The sequence below is a fragment of the Dysidea avara genome, chromosome 3 (genome assembly GCF_963678975.1).
Source record: "Dysidea avara chromosome 3, odDysAvar1.4, whole genome shotgun sequence".
Lineage (NCBI taxonomy): Eukaryota > Metazoa > Porifera > Demospongiae > Dictyoceratida > Dysideidae > Dysidea > Dysidea avara.
In genome coordinates, this window is record NC_089274.1 from 12,505,763 (window position 1) to 12,521,103 (window position 15,341).

The 15,341-nt window shown below is 36.8% G+C and overlaps 1 protein-coding gene across 1 annotated transcript; it reads right to left on the reverse strand.

The window, feature by feature from the left end:
* Window positions 1-11,028: 11,028 nt before the first annotated feature.
* Window positions 11,029-14,141, reverse strand: LOC136251755 (uncharacterized). Its single transcript, XM_066044173.1, has 5 exons — window positions 13,883-14,141; window positions 13,103-13,260; window positions 11,669-11,959; window positions 11,362-11,586; window positions 11,029-11,303 (listed from the first exon to the last, which is right to left on the reverse strand). Exons 3-5 carry the CDS (start codon window positions 11,834-11,836, stop codon window positions 11,118-11,120), a joined length of 579 nt encoding a protein of 192 aa, XP_065900245.1. The 5' UTR covers window positions 11,837-11,959; window positions 13,103-13,260; window positions 13,883-14,141; the 3' UTR covers window positions 11,029-11,117.
* Window positions 14,142-15,341: the final 1,200 nt, after the last annotated feature.

The window sequence follows — 15,341 nt, forward strand, 5'->3', positions numbered from 1 at the left end:
ATAGCATCGTCGTTGGCCTATCCCGAGATTGTGGGGATTCTACTGCGCAGCTTCCGGATTGTTTGTGGGTGCGAATGACGTGTTTTGCTAACCATTGCACCATTTGCGCCATAGATATAAAAGCAGTAGTTATGGTAATAGAACGCGAGTGATGCAGATCACGTTTTATATCTATGGCAACAGGACGCAAATGATGCAATGGTTAACCAAACGTCATTCGCACCCACAAACAATCCGGAAGCTGCGCAGTAGAATCCCCACAATCTCGGGATAGGCCAATGACGATGCTATGCTATGTTCACCAGACCCTTTTCTTTCCCCGCCCCCACACAAAAGAAAGAAAAGGGCCTGGCTACGCGAGACTACTCTAGCAATGATTTCTGATGGTTGTAGTGACTGGAATCCAGCAAACACGTGGCGCACGTGACAAATAATTTTGTCACGGGTATCTAACCAGTTTAGATACCTACCCCGGGTATCAATTGGATTTTAAATACCTCATTAACGACCAAACTTCAAAACATAGCTACTATGCGTGCGTACCATAGTCTAAATGATAACTAGGCATTGTATAATTTACATACCATTAGGAAACTTCAAGTTCAGTTAAGTACGAGTCATTATTGTTTGTTGTTTTAGCTGGGCCATTCATTAACCAATCACTATATAAGAAATGTGTCACATTGTCATGCATGCATGGCATCCTCTCATAGTCATGATGTCAGGAGCTAAAAAAAGGGGCTAGTTGTGGCCAAAAAGCTAGTTGTAAATGACTCTTGGCTATAGTTGTAAATGGTGATTTGGCTAGTTGTAAAAGTCAAGACTAAATAACAAGCTGCACTACAGAAAAGAATAAAGTCAAAAATTACATACATGTGCTGTGCATGTTTGCAGGGATTAGACTAAAAGTACCTCAAGATCCAGTATTGAGATTACCATTTTCAAAATTTTTCCACTTGCGATCCACTAAAATTGCAACTTATATAGCTAGTTATGGTCATTTTCATAGTCCACTATTAATATAAAATGATCACCTTAAAATCTTATAAAACAACAGCTTGATCTAAAAAATAATTGGTTTGTACATCACTGTAAGTTTGTTTGCTATTTCCTAGTTCCAGGTCTCAGTCACTTATCTCAAATTGCTTCCAGATTCAATCTTGCCACAATTATGTTTCAACTATAGATAAATATGCTCCCACATTCCCCTGAAATCCCTTCAATCATTCCCTTTACTGACATTTTGCTACACAACAATTGTGACAAAATAGAACACAAAATATGTAATTCAAACACAAAAGAAAATTTTTGTTCATATTATGTACTACTACCACCCCCCCCGGTCTCAGGTTTGGGCTAGTTGTAAAAAATATTTTTTTTTAGCCACTGCATGGTGTGCACCATTGACTACCACTACCATATGCTACTCAAATAATGTAGTTTGTTGCCTCAGCAACAAACAGAAGTTAACAGGCTAGTTTCTGTTAGGTTCAGTGTTGACTGCACAGATCAAATTGCAACACTTACTGTCATCTGGTTACATAAGTGTGTGTCACATATAAGCTAGGCTTAGGTTCACTTTCGATGTTCATATATCTGTTGTTTGGTGCTTGTTCAGAGCTGTTGACTCTGACTATTAGCTAATCAGAAGCTGCTGACCCTGGCTATTAGCTATAATCAGAATAAATAAATTAAGTTAGCTCGCTTTCTTCTGTTGGCCTCATTGGCCTACTTTCTTATGCTTTTACTGACGACTGTGGTAGGCACAAAATGCTGAACAGTTAGGTCTAAAATCTATTTAATCCAAATGATGTATGTGTTATCTGTAATGTTTCTGTTTGTTGCAATTACATGTGGGATCTTTGTTATGATTGAATGTCAGCAATGGTTGTTAGAACTGAATGTTAGGGTGTTTGTGTGATAGCATTACTGCTACAACTAAATGTCGTTATGGCTAAACGTTTGTAATGCCAGTTTGATCCAACTAAATTTGCTATGACTTAATATTTGTAATGGTACTCACAAATAAGTGTGTGTATGGTATCCATGTCTTGCAAGTAATTGCCATCCAATGTATGCTGTGACATAAAGTACCGGAAATTTGTAATGTTGACATGAGTATAATGCTGAATGTACTTCATCATGATGGCACACAGGGTATTGTGCCCACCTCCTCCAAAGAGATGTGTGTTTATGGTACGTATGTACCTGTTATGTATAGTCATGTGTTGCTGTTATATAGTACACACATTATAGTCACTATCCCACTAGGGACCTGCAAAGAAGACTACTGAAAACCTGTGTGGCAGGAAGTCACAAACATGATAGCTAAAAACCTGTTGACTTAAGAAAAAATTCTCAGACCAGGTGGTGACTTGATCCACAGACAGCTTGCAGTCTAGGCAAGTGCCCGAGGTGTCACACAGCCTGGGATCCAGGATTTTCTCTGCATTCAACCTGTACTTAAACATCGTGTTTTCAGTAGAGTTGACTGATGACTTTTTGTGCTTTCATTAGGGTTGACGCATGCTGTATTGTTTATAGAGCTCAATGCGGTGGAAGAGTGAGTTGTGTAGGAAAAAATGCTGTAAAGTGCTGTGGTATGCTTGTATGTGCTTAAGTTATATAACATCATATTGTTAAACACATCATGTGTGAGTTCTGATGATGATGTTTAAAAATAGTAGCCTTTTGTCAGATAGATGATAGCTTGAATTACCCTCTTGTAATATGAAAACACTGCTCATACGTTATAAAATATGTAAATATACGTATAGCAACTAACTTTGGTATGCTGCATAGTATTAGACTGTAGAATGATGTACGTGTGTAGATACTGTTCTGATATGATACACTCATCACTCACTGTTAAGAGAATCAATACTAGTAGTACAGTACATACAACATTATTGCATTAAATACATACACTAATATACCCACACTATAATAATATACACCAAACACACACACACACACACACACACACACACACACACACACACACACACACACACACACACACACACACACACACACACACACACACACACACACACACACACACACTCACTCACACATACATATGGCTAGATATGTAACTGGTCTCTTGTTGTCACTTATATAAAGTTGTGGTCTGTATATCAGGTGTCCATGCACAAATAAGATATGAACTCATGTTATAAATAATAAATCCAGACACTCTGAATACATTCTCTGCTCCAGCCATTTGTGGAGTGGGTCTGTAGGTCATCATTAGTGCTTTCATTGAGTTTAGTATCTCTAATAATTTTTTATCACCGAACGCTGCTATTTCTGTGGAAATGTGCATGTAGATAGTACCATCAGGGATGGTTATTAAATAAAAGAATAATAATAATTAATGGATGGGAAAATATTGTCCATCGAAGTGTTTGGGGAAATTGATAGCTATCTCATTTCCTCATTGAGAGTACAATTCCTTACTGCCATCATGGTATAAGTGTTGCACTTGTGTGACACTCATCTGCCACTAAAATATTCTTGTTCCCTGCACTGAAGTTGTATGTTGGAAACTTCCTCTTAACCCATCAAAATGTGCTTGAGGCTCTGTTGATTTCTAAGAAACGCAACCCTGTGAAACCTAGCTTCCCTTTCGTTCAATGGGGCAGACATTCATACACTGGAAACTTCTAGTCTGGTATCTTGGAGTTTCCACCAACTCTGCATTGTCATGGTCAGATCGCTGCAGCTATGGTTACCAGAACACTAATGTTTTAAAGCATTCTCTGTGGGGTACATGTAACTAACTTGAAGCCACTGCTTATGCAAGTTTAGTGCAAACTCCACTGAAATACACAGGTAGCTACTTTAAGGAATCCACATGTATACTTCAAAGGGTCAATTGCATCTGTAGCAAGTGTAGTAATGAGCTGCTTGGTGGGTTTTTGGTAGTCATTGGAACCCTACCATCAGAAAGTGGTTGTAATCATCTGCAGAGTGCATTTCAGAACTAGCTTGGCCAGACCTTTCTACTGACTGTAAATATAATCAATAAACAACTTTATTACTACCAAAATCTAGTCACTTTAATAATCTATCTGTTTGATTTAACCAAACAGTAATTGTTACAGATTTTGATTTTTCATAAATACTTTTTCTTTAGAATCATATCCCTATTTTTTTTTATTTCTTTCCCATGTTCCAGTGTTTCGCCAGGCTCTTCAGCTTTGTAATGAATGTTGCTATTTGTTACACATACTTTTGTTTGTGGATGTGGTCCTTTTGCTTTTGTAAAGCTAACTATGTCTGTAGTTTTGTTTGTGCACTTGCTTTTATAATCTGGGAAGTAGCTACCCTCATGCATGCCTTGAGCCTGTTGGTGAAATTTGACAAATCAGATAATAAAAAATTAATTGTGCATGAAAGTAACTAGTGTGGTGTAATGTATATACTGACAGGTAGCTACGTTTTAAATGATATAACACACACTTGATAGGATAATATCAGGGGTATTCCCCTTAGCTGTACCCTACCCTTACAAGTGTGCATTGCAACATCATGAAAACCTACAAAAATTATAGTGTAGCTTTCTAAGCACATTTATTACAAAAAGAAATCCTGGCTGTGTTTACCATGGCTACTTATGCTTGTAACATGTTGTTTTCCATGGTTGTGTATGGTTGACAGTTTTATCAGATAATTCAGTTGACAAGAAACCCTGTTCCTGCCAGCATATAGTTGACAGCTACAATTCTTTCAACTAATGTAGGTAAGAACTATCTAAACACAAAGCAATTTACTGACAAGCATCAGTATTTGTAACAATAGAGATCACTTAGGGATAAATTAATAATATAGCTGTAATTGTAATTGGGAGGACATCCCATGCTCTAGTCTCACCAGCCAACCTGTATTTTTTCCCAACCAAATGACAAAAGAAAAATAATACAGGCTGGCTGGTGGGAAAGACTACCCATGCTCACCTCATGCTCTCCTTTGCTCAGAGACACTTTTGATTTACTTTGGCATTATATAATATATAATAAATACTTAAGTTTAAAGGAAGAAAATCCACCCCCCCCCCCCCCCCTCCAAGGAGGCTTAGAGTGGCACCTGACTAGATACTGGGTGGCCTGCAGTTCGAATCCTGGATTTTTTTCTCCCATTTTCTGTTTCACCTTATCATTAGCTACTGTAGGTTAAGTGATGTTTAGGTCCCTAGTTCCTGTTTGTTAGGTTAGGTAATCCAAAGGCTGCAGCACATGTTGCTGTCAGACCTATAGTGCTGGCCATTGTAAAGCTCTAATAATAATTTGTGTAGGAGATAAGCTTATTACTTCATATAAATTATCATATTCATTTGAAATGACAAAAAAAACAACATATGCAGGTTTTGACTCATTAAATAACACTGATTTCTGAATTAAAAACTTGTAGATGAACAGGTAGGTAGGAGGTTTCCAAGGGTTTTAGGAAACCCCTCTTTGTAATTGATTGCTCTTACATTCTTGCAGTTTGTGTAAATTTGTATTTTTTATTAGGGACTTTGAAGCCCAGCTCAGTGTAGTGTTTAGCATCAGCAAATTGTTTCTAGATTTTTCGTGTCATTTAATTATGAAAATAGTAATAGGAATAACTAATAATTGCATTCCAAATAACTATAAACTTCTAAATTTGAAGAAGGGATAGTTTCATTATGTTATTCCATGGGTGTAGACAGGATTTTCAAGGGGGTTAACACTATTTACCAGCAGCAGGACTAATAAGAAGCCTTGAATGGCCCAAAACCCAACAAATTGCTAGATGAATTAATGTGATAACATAGTAGCTATGTGTATTTACTTTTGTGAGGATCCATATTATATGTATAACCTCCTGAGACGTGGCTAGTGGGCTTATACATATGCACATTAATTCACTGACAAAAATTTAATGACTGAACAGATTTCTAAATACAGTGTACCAAAGATGTGAAGTGCATGACATAAGTACAGGCAGTCTATCTATTCCCATGCATGACCAAAACACTGCAGAGTATATGTATGTAGCAATATAAGCTCGTACTGGCCCAGTTTTGTATCACCCACTTTATAAAAAGCAAAGTCTAGAAATATAATGAAAACCCTAAAGTTCAACACTCTATAACATTTCTGACAATATAAAGTTCTTTGTATAGGAAGACATGCAGTGCTAGGATTCTTCAGTGGACAAACAACGCTGAAGGAATAATGTAATAATGATGTAATAATGGCAGAGCCAAGGTGATTATTACATCATTCCTAAAGGGTGTTTATCCACTGCAGAATCCTAGCTATGTATCTCTTAGTTATTTAGACAGTGGCCCCTGTAGCTAAATTTTTGCTAGTAACCCACAAAGTATGTGACTTGTTTGTAAAACTTTGCATGTGACTTACCCAGTAAGACCTGTACACTGGTAATTACCCTGTAATAGACCTGTACACCTGTAATAGACCTGTACACTGGTAATTACCTTGTAATAGACCTGTACACTGGTAATTACCCTGTAATAGACCTGTACAGTGGTGTCTTACCCTTACCCAGTAAGACACCAGTGTATAGGTCTATTACCAGAATAAAAACCTTGCATACTTTGCAAATATCAAAGCATTCTCTGTAACGTGAATTTGTTATTACTTTGATATTTATAAGAATGCTCTATAAGAGCACACTTGACTGCTCTATTAGAGTATCTTGATCTTTTAATAATAATAATAACATTCAAGATGGTTTATGTCCAAGCTAATATCCCATCTGTGGATCCTTCTTTGAGAGTTTTCATACTATATATTGTGAAATGTTGTTCTGTACTACAAGTCATTACTCACTCATTCTGTGCTGCTAAATTTAGTGCGCTAGGTTGCTGCTGAAAGCAAAACTGCAAAGATTTCCAATCACTGGAAAGTAGATCAGGATGCTGGGAGCTGTGCTGATGAAAATTTAATTTTGTATATTGTCAAATTCCAGTTAGCAAAATAAGTGTATGGTCAACTTTTAGCTACTGAACTGACCTATAATTATAATTATATGCCTGATGATCTCACACACACACACACATACCTTGCAGAATGAAATTGTGTTGCCTTCATCAGTATCATGCAGTATCATGCATGTATAATATACCCAGTTCTAACTACATAGCTATCCAGCTAACAGATTAGCTATGAAACACCAGTTAAAATCACAATACTTCACCCAGTATATGCAAATTGATCAAGAGCTGTGGTAATTAGTGACAGTCATGAGTACTCATGTAGCTCAGTTATGGTCCTACAGTAATTTGTCATATACAAGTAACCATGTACAATATTTTATTTGTAAAAGTTTATAGCAGGCTACGTGTACCCATGGGATAGTGCTGCAAAGTTTTTCATACTAAGCAACTGTAGAATAGCGTTGCACGTAGTGATTGTTCTATTAGAGTATTTTACTGATTGCTCTATTAGAGCATTTCGATTTATATTGTTTGGGGAGTTGTTTGTGGTGCCCCCACAGATCTGCCACTGTGGTAATATAGATTGATGCACTTCTTGCTGATTTTGTGTTTGCCAATAAATCATCAGCAACACACTAGCTTGCTACTGACAATTTCAGTAGGAGCATCCTTAAACCCCTCATCGGTACGCCCCTGTTTCAAAGATAACTCAATACAGCAGTTAACAAGTTACACAGATATAAATACAATTCTCAATGTACTTGGTAACCAATAAATCATAAGTTACATAGAGAACTTAGTAAAAGTTATACAGGATATTCATGATTTAATGATCACTGATCAGTTTCCAATTGCATGCATTTAATGATACTGTATACAATACACACGGAGTAGCTGGAGTACTCCAATGTATATTATCCCATTACAATGCCATGCATTAGCAATTCTCTCTGATTCATAACATATTTTGCATTGTATGCATGTACATGTGTATAGGTAAGTTATATAATACTGCAAAACTTTATCTGTGTATAGCTAAGCCCATTGCAGTACATGGGAACTGGAGGTACTGAAATGAGGACCATGAATGTGATAATTGGGACACTTGTCCTCAATCCCATAATTTAGACCCCTAACATCATTACTGAGTCGTCATCATTATCTTCATTATACCATGTCAGAAATAAGAACACCTGAGTATCAAGATGTTCAAAATAAAGAGATCCCACTGTAAATTCATAGTTAACATCTATAGTTAACAGATGTATTATATACACATATATGCATACAGTTATACACATATACATATTTTGTTCAGGTGGAATGACAAAAGAGCAACAGAGACTTTTTGAAAAACACATGGATAACAAAATTTATTTTTAGCTCAAATGCCAGTCTATTCTGGTACAAGCTAGCCATTCAAGCTTTTAACTTCCTATGATGACCATCAAAGCTTATTAATAAGTTACACTTGAAATATAAAACTACCATGTTTAAAATGGCATCCTTACATGTAGTTCACAATCTATAGAAGTATATCCAGAAGTAGTTTCATAAGTCAGAAAGCAATGCTTACTATGAGATCAAACAATTTCTTTTTGCTTATATAGACACATTCTGGAGAATCATTTCTTTATCATACTACTTAATGTTGTTTTGTATTATTGTCTGCTGTACAGTTAATTGTAATGCCACACAAAGAATACAATTAGCAATGGCACAGTCTTGGTGGTTAGCAAATACACTAACTAGTTTTGTATGAACAAGCTTGTATCAAAGAAGTGAACTTTTTGAGATCTTCCAATACAACTTGAGACACATAATTTCCATTGGTAGATCTTGTATGAGTTTATTTCTTTGATGAGGTGGGTCAATAACTAGTTCTGTACAGGCACTTTCATTAGTTCATTAATTTGTTAGTCACAAGGTGGCTAGGTACGTAGCTTTGCAGTTTGCAAACTTCAATTGTCCAGCTTAACATATGTAATGAAAGTTTTATCAAGAGATTCCCAGAATAAATTATATAAATATGATTAGCAGTTTCAATTTGTAGTATAATATGTATACAACCTATCATAGCATTAGCTTAACTTTTAGTGGATTAAACACAAGTGTAACTTGTGGAGCCCTACAATCATGCAGGTATTGGTTGGTTAACTACTGGTAAAAATAGGGCAGATATCGGCATAGCCTTAAAAGTGGGAATTATTCAGATTGGTCCAACTCTAATAGCTATGGATATGGTAATACATAATAATGGGAAATTTATCTCCTCTCCTCTCCTCATAGAGCATACTATTAGTACTTGACATTATTAGCAGGCAGCCAAAGAAGTCATTAGGAATAAATTGATTAGGAATATTGTATTTATATTACACAAGCCACATAGAATGATAAAAGCAAGGAAAACTCAAGCCAAAGTCTGAGTGGATCATTGACTGTAGTTAGCAGCACCACACATAACATGACATAGCTATACAACTAACCATTGAAAGCTGTATGTATAATAGTTTTTTCACAGGTATACATAACTAACATCTTTACTCAGATGAAAAGGATTTCTCAGCTCAAATGTAAAGTTGCTTGTAATGGGGTATAATACATGCAATGATGGTGTATAAAAGCAAGGGAAACATCACATGTTTGTAGCAGTTAAAATGGCAGTGTTGTGAAATAACATGCACAGTAGCTGACATGGTGCATTTCATGATCTTTGTAATGGCTGATATGACACTGCTACATTTGCTAATACTTTTCAGTATTGTGATGTGTCTATTGGAACATGAATACTTTAAAACCCAATTCTATTTTTAGCACAAAATTTGAAGAGACTTCCTATCTGAACACAGCTATCATGTTTCAAATGACAATCTATAATTTAGTAGCTGGCATGCAGTCATTTAATATCTATGACTATGTGCATGTACACTTTAAAAGGTAAAAAAGGAAGACATGCAATGAAAGGTTCTTTACACACTGACATTATTATGGGCATTGATATAAAGCAAATACAGAACATACAGCCTCTAGTACAAATGATGGTGACCATGCTGCCTAACAGATAGTGTGAGTGATTTATGTCAAGTTGATCTATAAAGTGTAAGGTGATTATAAACAGTTCTATACACATGTTTCTGCCTCACAGATTTAGCTGATTAGAGCATGGCTAAGAGGAGCTGATACATTATGGTATATAAGTAAATACTTGGTAGCTAGGTAGTAGGCCTGCGCCGATTATGCCAGCATAATTTGGGGCATAATAGGTAACCAAAAGCATCAGCATAATGCCAGCATAGTAGGCAAAATTTTTGTGCATTGGTTATCAGAGAAGCTGAAACTCTGCCTATTTTGCATGATGCAGAATGGGATAGTGTGCAAACATGGTAAAAATCAGATTTACAGCTACGATGTGAAAAAAGATTAGTTAAAGATCGATATACTCTAATAGAACTGTCACCGCATAGTGAAATATTCTAATAGAACGTTCACAGATGCATTTGGTACTCTTATAGAGCAGTCAAGACACAATTTTATATAAGCATAATTGGAACACAACTGGACATAATTGGAGCATAATAGGGGAAATTCTGGAGCAATGCTCAAAAGCATAATAGGCAATTTCAAAGCATAATAGGCTCAGGCCTACTAGGTAGTAGGTACAAGTGAAAAGATTATCATGCAATCATGATAGCTGTACTGACTCAATGCATATTGCAATCAGTCTTGATTTCAATGGAAAAGTAAAATAAACTGAAATTCCATTATTTCCACTGAAAAACTGCTAGAAATACTCTCAGATTCACATTTAAAGGGCCTAATTTTCAGAAATTTCCTGGGGGCATGTCCCCAAACCCCCCTACATTGACATACTTTGTATGCTAGTGTGCTTTGCACACTAATGTAGTCATTATTCCAAATAGCTAATATATCATGGATACTACATGAATCTTACCACTAGGACCTTGTTAGATGGCTTGGTATTTCTAATGTCAGGCTAATTACCTATGTCCCTGTCCAGCTTAGCCCCCCCCCCCCCCCCCCCCCCCTGTTCAAAAAGTCCTAGATCCGCTCCTGTAATCCCCACCATATACACAGGCTTCCTTGTCTTATTTACAGTGATAAATTGTATTTTAAGACTTAAGAATACAAAAATTAATACAAACTGGTTGATAACTACTGAACAATTCTATATACAGTTCTCATTGTGTGGTACTGGGTAGCCATAATTACTACAGTAATCTTCAGCTTGTGTCCACTTCTTGACTTGTTGTATAAGAGATGTTAGTAGTGGTTGACCATCATAAAGTAAAGTATATATCATCTGGTATTGTTCTGGAGTAAACTCTACACAAGCTTGTCCTGAGGTAGACTCCTATAAATAAGTATACCACTGAATTACAGCTACATGTTATTACAAGGTGTATCATTACCTCAATCATTTCAAGAAGGTTAACTGTCTCTTGCAAGGCAGCAGTTATAGTATATAAATGATCATCAGAGTCCTTCATTAGTATGTATTGTTCTAGTTGATATTTGTACATCATTACACTGGTGTGGATCTTACAGGTAGCTGTAAATTGTTCTAACATTATACCAACTGAATGTTTGTTGAAGTCTCTATCTGATAACACTGGTTTGATTGAGCCTAGTTTGGTCTATAGTGAAGTAAAGAGTCTAGTATATAACTGCAACTACTGGTAACAGCAATTATATCTAGCTACCGTACATTATACTTACTGTTTCAAGTTCATCATAGACTTTAACTGCAGTGCAATAGAAGTTTTGGATCCCTTGTTTCACAATGTCATCTTCAACTGTACAGTTTATTTTATTAGTAACTGCTTCACTTCTTAGTGTAAATGAGATAAGTATCACATTAATGGTGAACAACAATTGAGGAATCATGTTTTGCTATGTAGCTATATAGTCTGTACTGACCACAGAAAGTATATCTTCAAACTTATCTGCTTGTGCTTTCTATGATGAACATCTTTTTATACTGTAGTTTAGAAGCCAGAGATTTATTTCCTGCATTGCAACAAGTGACATTATCATTTAAGCATTAAAAAACACCAGTTCCCAAGTATGTTAGTTACAGGAAAGTGATACATAAAATTACAAGTAAGGGAAGTAACTCCTTAGGCAATGAAAAAGCACCTACATGAAATTCCCATTGGGAATTTCATGTAATGACATATATATTTTATGGCTGCATGTGAATAAGAAAATGTACCATACGTATATCCCATGGCAAGAAGTTGACCTTAATATTATTTGTAGCCACATATTCATAAGGGAAACATGAGGCTGCTAGTATAAAACATATATACAGTGTAACCATCTTCTATTACAACAATTATAGACTACCCACTGGGTACATACTGTTCTATATAATCTTGTTGGTAGATTTATTAGCCTATACTATACATGTAAGTCTGTTGAGATGAAAGACTCTGACATCATCACAACATGTAATAAATTGCATGCTGATACTGTAGTAGACACATTAGGTTTCTATGGTAATTATGTAATTGGTGTGATGTAACCACATAATGTATGATCCTTAGAGTTGGAGTAGGTTTGTATGAGTTGTTGTGTAGTTTGTGCTCTCTAGTTATTTTATGAGAATCTAGTTACAGTGGAACCTCCCTTATCCAGACCTCTATTATCCAGGTACCTCCATTGTCCAGACAGCCCAAATTGGTCATGTGGCTTGTAGTTTATTGACCATAATGAAGTTTGGTTTAGATGAAAGCACAAGGAGGGAGCCTAAAGGCTGCTGTTTACCTGTTTGATGGCTTGTTTATTCTACTACTAATAACTACCACTTGGTTGCTAGGTGATAATGCATTTTTACAGCCCAGGGGAGTGACCATGACTGCTCTGTAGTGACTTCCCCCTCTGCCCACTAAACTGCATAGCACTAACTGATAGCAATAACAACATTACTTGTATTTAAGTTAGTCACTTTAGCATAATAGCATGTTATTCTTAGTTACGGACATTTCTGAGATACGGACAGTAGTAGGTACCAGACCACCCGGATAAGAGAGGTTCCACTGCATAGTGATAGAGCAAATTAGTACTATTACAGATGCTAAGATCATTAGAGGTTAGCTACTATGTAACTATCTTATATGTACAAACACGCACATCAATTAATTGTCTTACATTTTTGTTTCCTCTTCTAACTGAATTATATCATTGAGTGAGCAATGTCTGTGGCATCTCTCCATATGCCTCCTCTAGATACCATGTGTGTAAGAACACGAAGATCTTTATATCATCGTCCCCCATTACTCTCATTGTGACTCCCCTTTAGTCATTTCCTAGGTGAAGGTCTGACTGATAGTATTGTTTCTAAAACCTGTATGCTAAAATTTTATTGCTGTAAAGCTTTGAAAAATACTTTTTTTTGAAGTTGTTACCTTTTTAGCTACACTTGCAAACATGGAACACATTTTGCTATATATATATATATTATAGTTATAACACGCTTATGAGGGATATGACTAAAATATACGCATGATTCACGAGAGCGCGAAGCGCTCGAGTAAGAGTGCGTATATTTAGTCATATCCAGAGTAATCGTGGTATAACTGTTATATTCTACACCCCAGTAGATGAAAACGATTATAGATAGTAAGTTATGGTGAAACAGCATCTCCTGGAGATGGAAATCAATAGAAATTCTTGATAGATCAGGGAAGAGAAGGTGTATAAATGGTATAATTGTACTGCTAGCAGTGCTCAGGAATGCAGTAACGAGAATAGGAGGCAGTATATACAAGTTATATCCCTTCTAGGAGTGATATTATATAGTTATACAACGGCCACGAGTGCTCTGCCTGATATAAACGCACAAGCCTGAGGGCCGTTAGGCCCAAAGGCAAGTGCGTTTATACAGGCAGAGCACGAGTGCACGTTGTATAACTGTTATGTACCACTCACCTATTAGGTGGGGAGAGTCTCACAAGACGGCTGTAACACTTATAAAGGCCAGGTTTCTAACATCGATTGTGGGTAACCAAGCCGGACGTTGCGATGACGTTCCCCCTGCAGTACTGCAGCCACCTGAGATATTGAAAGCTAGTACGCTATGGGTTATATCACTAACCTGCATTCGCTGCTCCACTCTCATCATGTAGTGCTCAGCATGCCAGCCATATAGACTAAGCACCAGACTAATAATCGCCATAGTGATTCTCTCGAGCAAAAAAAATCAGCTAAATAGACGGTTTAAGTAAACAAAACCTAACTACTAAACGATACTAGTCTAATTCTTACTATTCACACTGGCTAAACTCGAATCTGGTAGCATGACAAAACTGGTTACCACAATCGAACGTAAAGGTTAGTATTATTTAGAATATATTTGTTTTATTGAGTCATTGTCGAAGTGGACTACAGTTTAATCTGGGCTAAGATGGCACCAGACTAGTAAGGTGTATAAGTACGTTTATATATATGTAGACTAGAGTTGTGGCCACCCGCGTTGGCTTTTTTGATCGCCATTGGCTGTTTGTAAACATTATACGTATTGGTGACGTTATGGCCCACAATCGACCTTTACATGTCAGACTATAAAAGAATTCGAGTGATCTGTGTAGTGTCTTTCCGCCTATTAGGTGAGGTGTCGTAGTGGTCTTCGCCACCGGCACTTGTGCTATGCTGCACAAAACCGCAGTCAGTGCAATATCTGTATATTGCACTGCGGTCGGTGCATTATAACTTATAATGCACTCGTTGTGGTCTAAAAAACCGCAACCAGTGCGTTATAAGTTATAATGCACTCGTCTGCAGCAGTGCAATATACAAATTATGGCACAATCGAAGCGATCTGCATGCTCGTGACGATACACTTACGTTCGGCCTCTCAGCAGTGCCTTGTCGTTGCTCTTACGACGTTACCCACAATCGAAAGTCACATGGTCCCATATAAATACACTCGCAAGGCATTCTATAGTTTCCATGTACACTTGCAGGTGATTCACCCAAGTGGAATATATCAGTTGTAACATGGGCACTTGTGATTTGCCTGAAATATACACACTCGCACTCGGGCTGTGCCCTCGTGTGTATATTTCAGGCAAATCACTCGTGCCCATGTTACAACTACTACATATATAACCAAATTGTGAAACACAAATTGTTTAGTTGGTTATGCCCTCAGAGTCCACCACATCTTGGGTGTGTGTCTCTCTAAAGGTAAAATATATTTAAGGGGATACAAGATGTGGGTATAGTTCAGGACCATAATCTCCCTACAGTCAGTTCACAAAATTAGCTATCAATACGGTATACTAGATACGTATAAGGCTTTTCAACAAACATGACTGATAGTAGCATGTGTAACCTTAGAGTTTTATGCATTAAAATGTTATACAGAAGCAAAATTATAGCCATAAAC

Bases quoted from the DNA above. Each gene is read 5' to 3' on its own strand.
- LOC136251755 (XM_066044173.1), bottom strand. From the start codon at position 11,836: ATGATTCCTCAATTGTTGTTCACCATTAATGTGATACTTATCTCATTT. The intron at 11,587-11,668 runs GTAAGTATAATG...ACTTCACTATAG, and splicing joins TCTATGATGAACTTGAAACA to ACCAAACTAGGCTCAATCAA. The intron at 11,304-11,361 runs GTAATGATACAC...ACTTATTTATAG, and splicing joins ACCTTCTTGAAATGATTGAG to GAGTCTACCTCAGGACAAGC.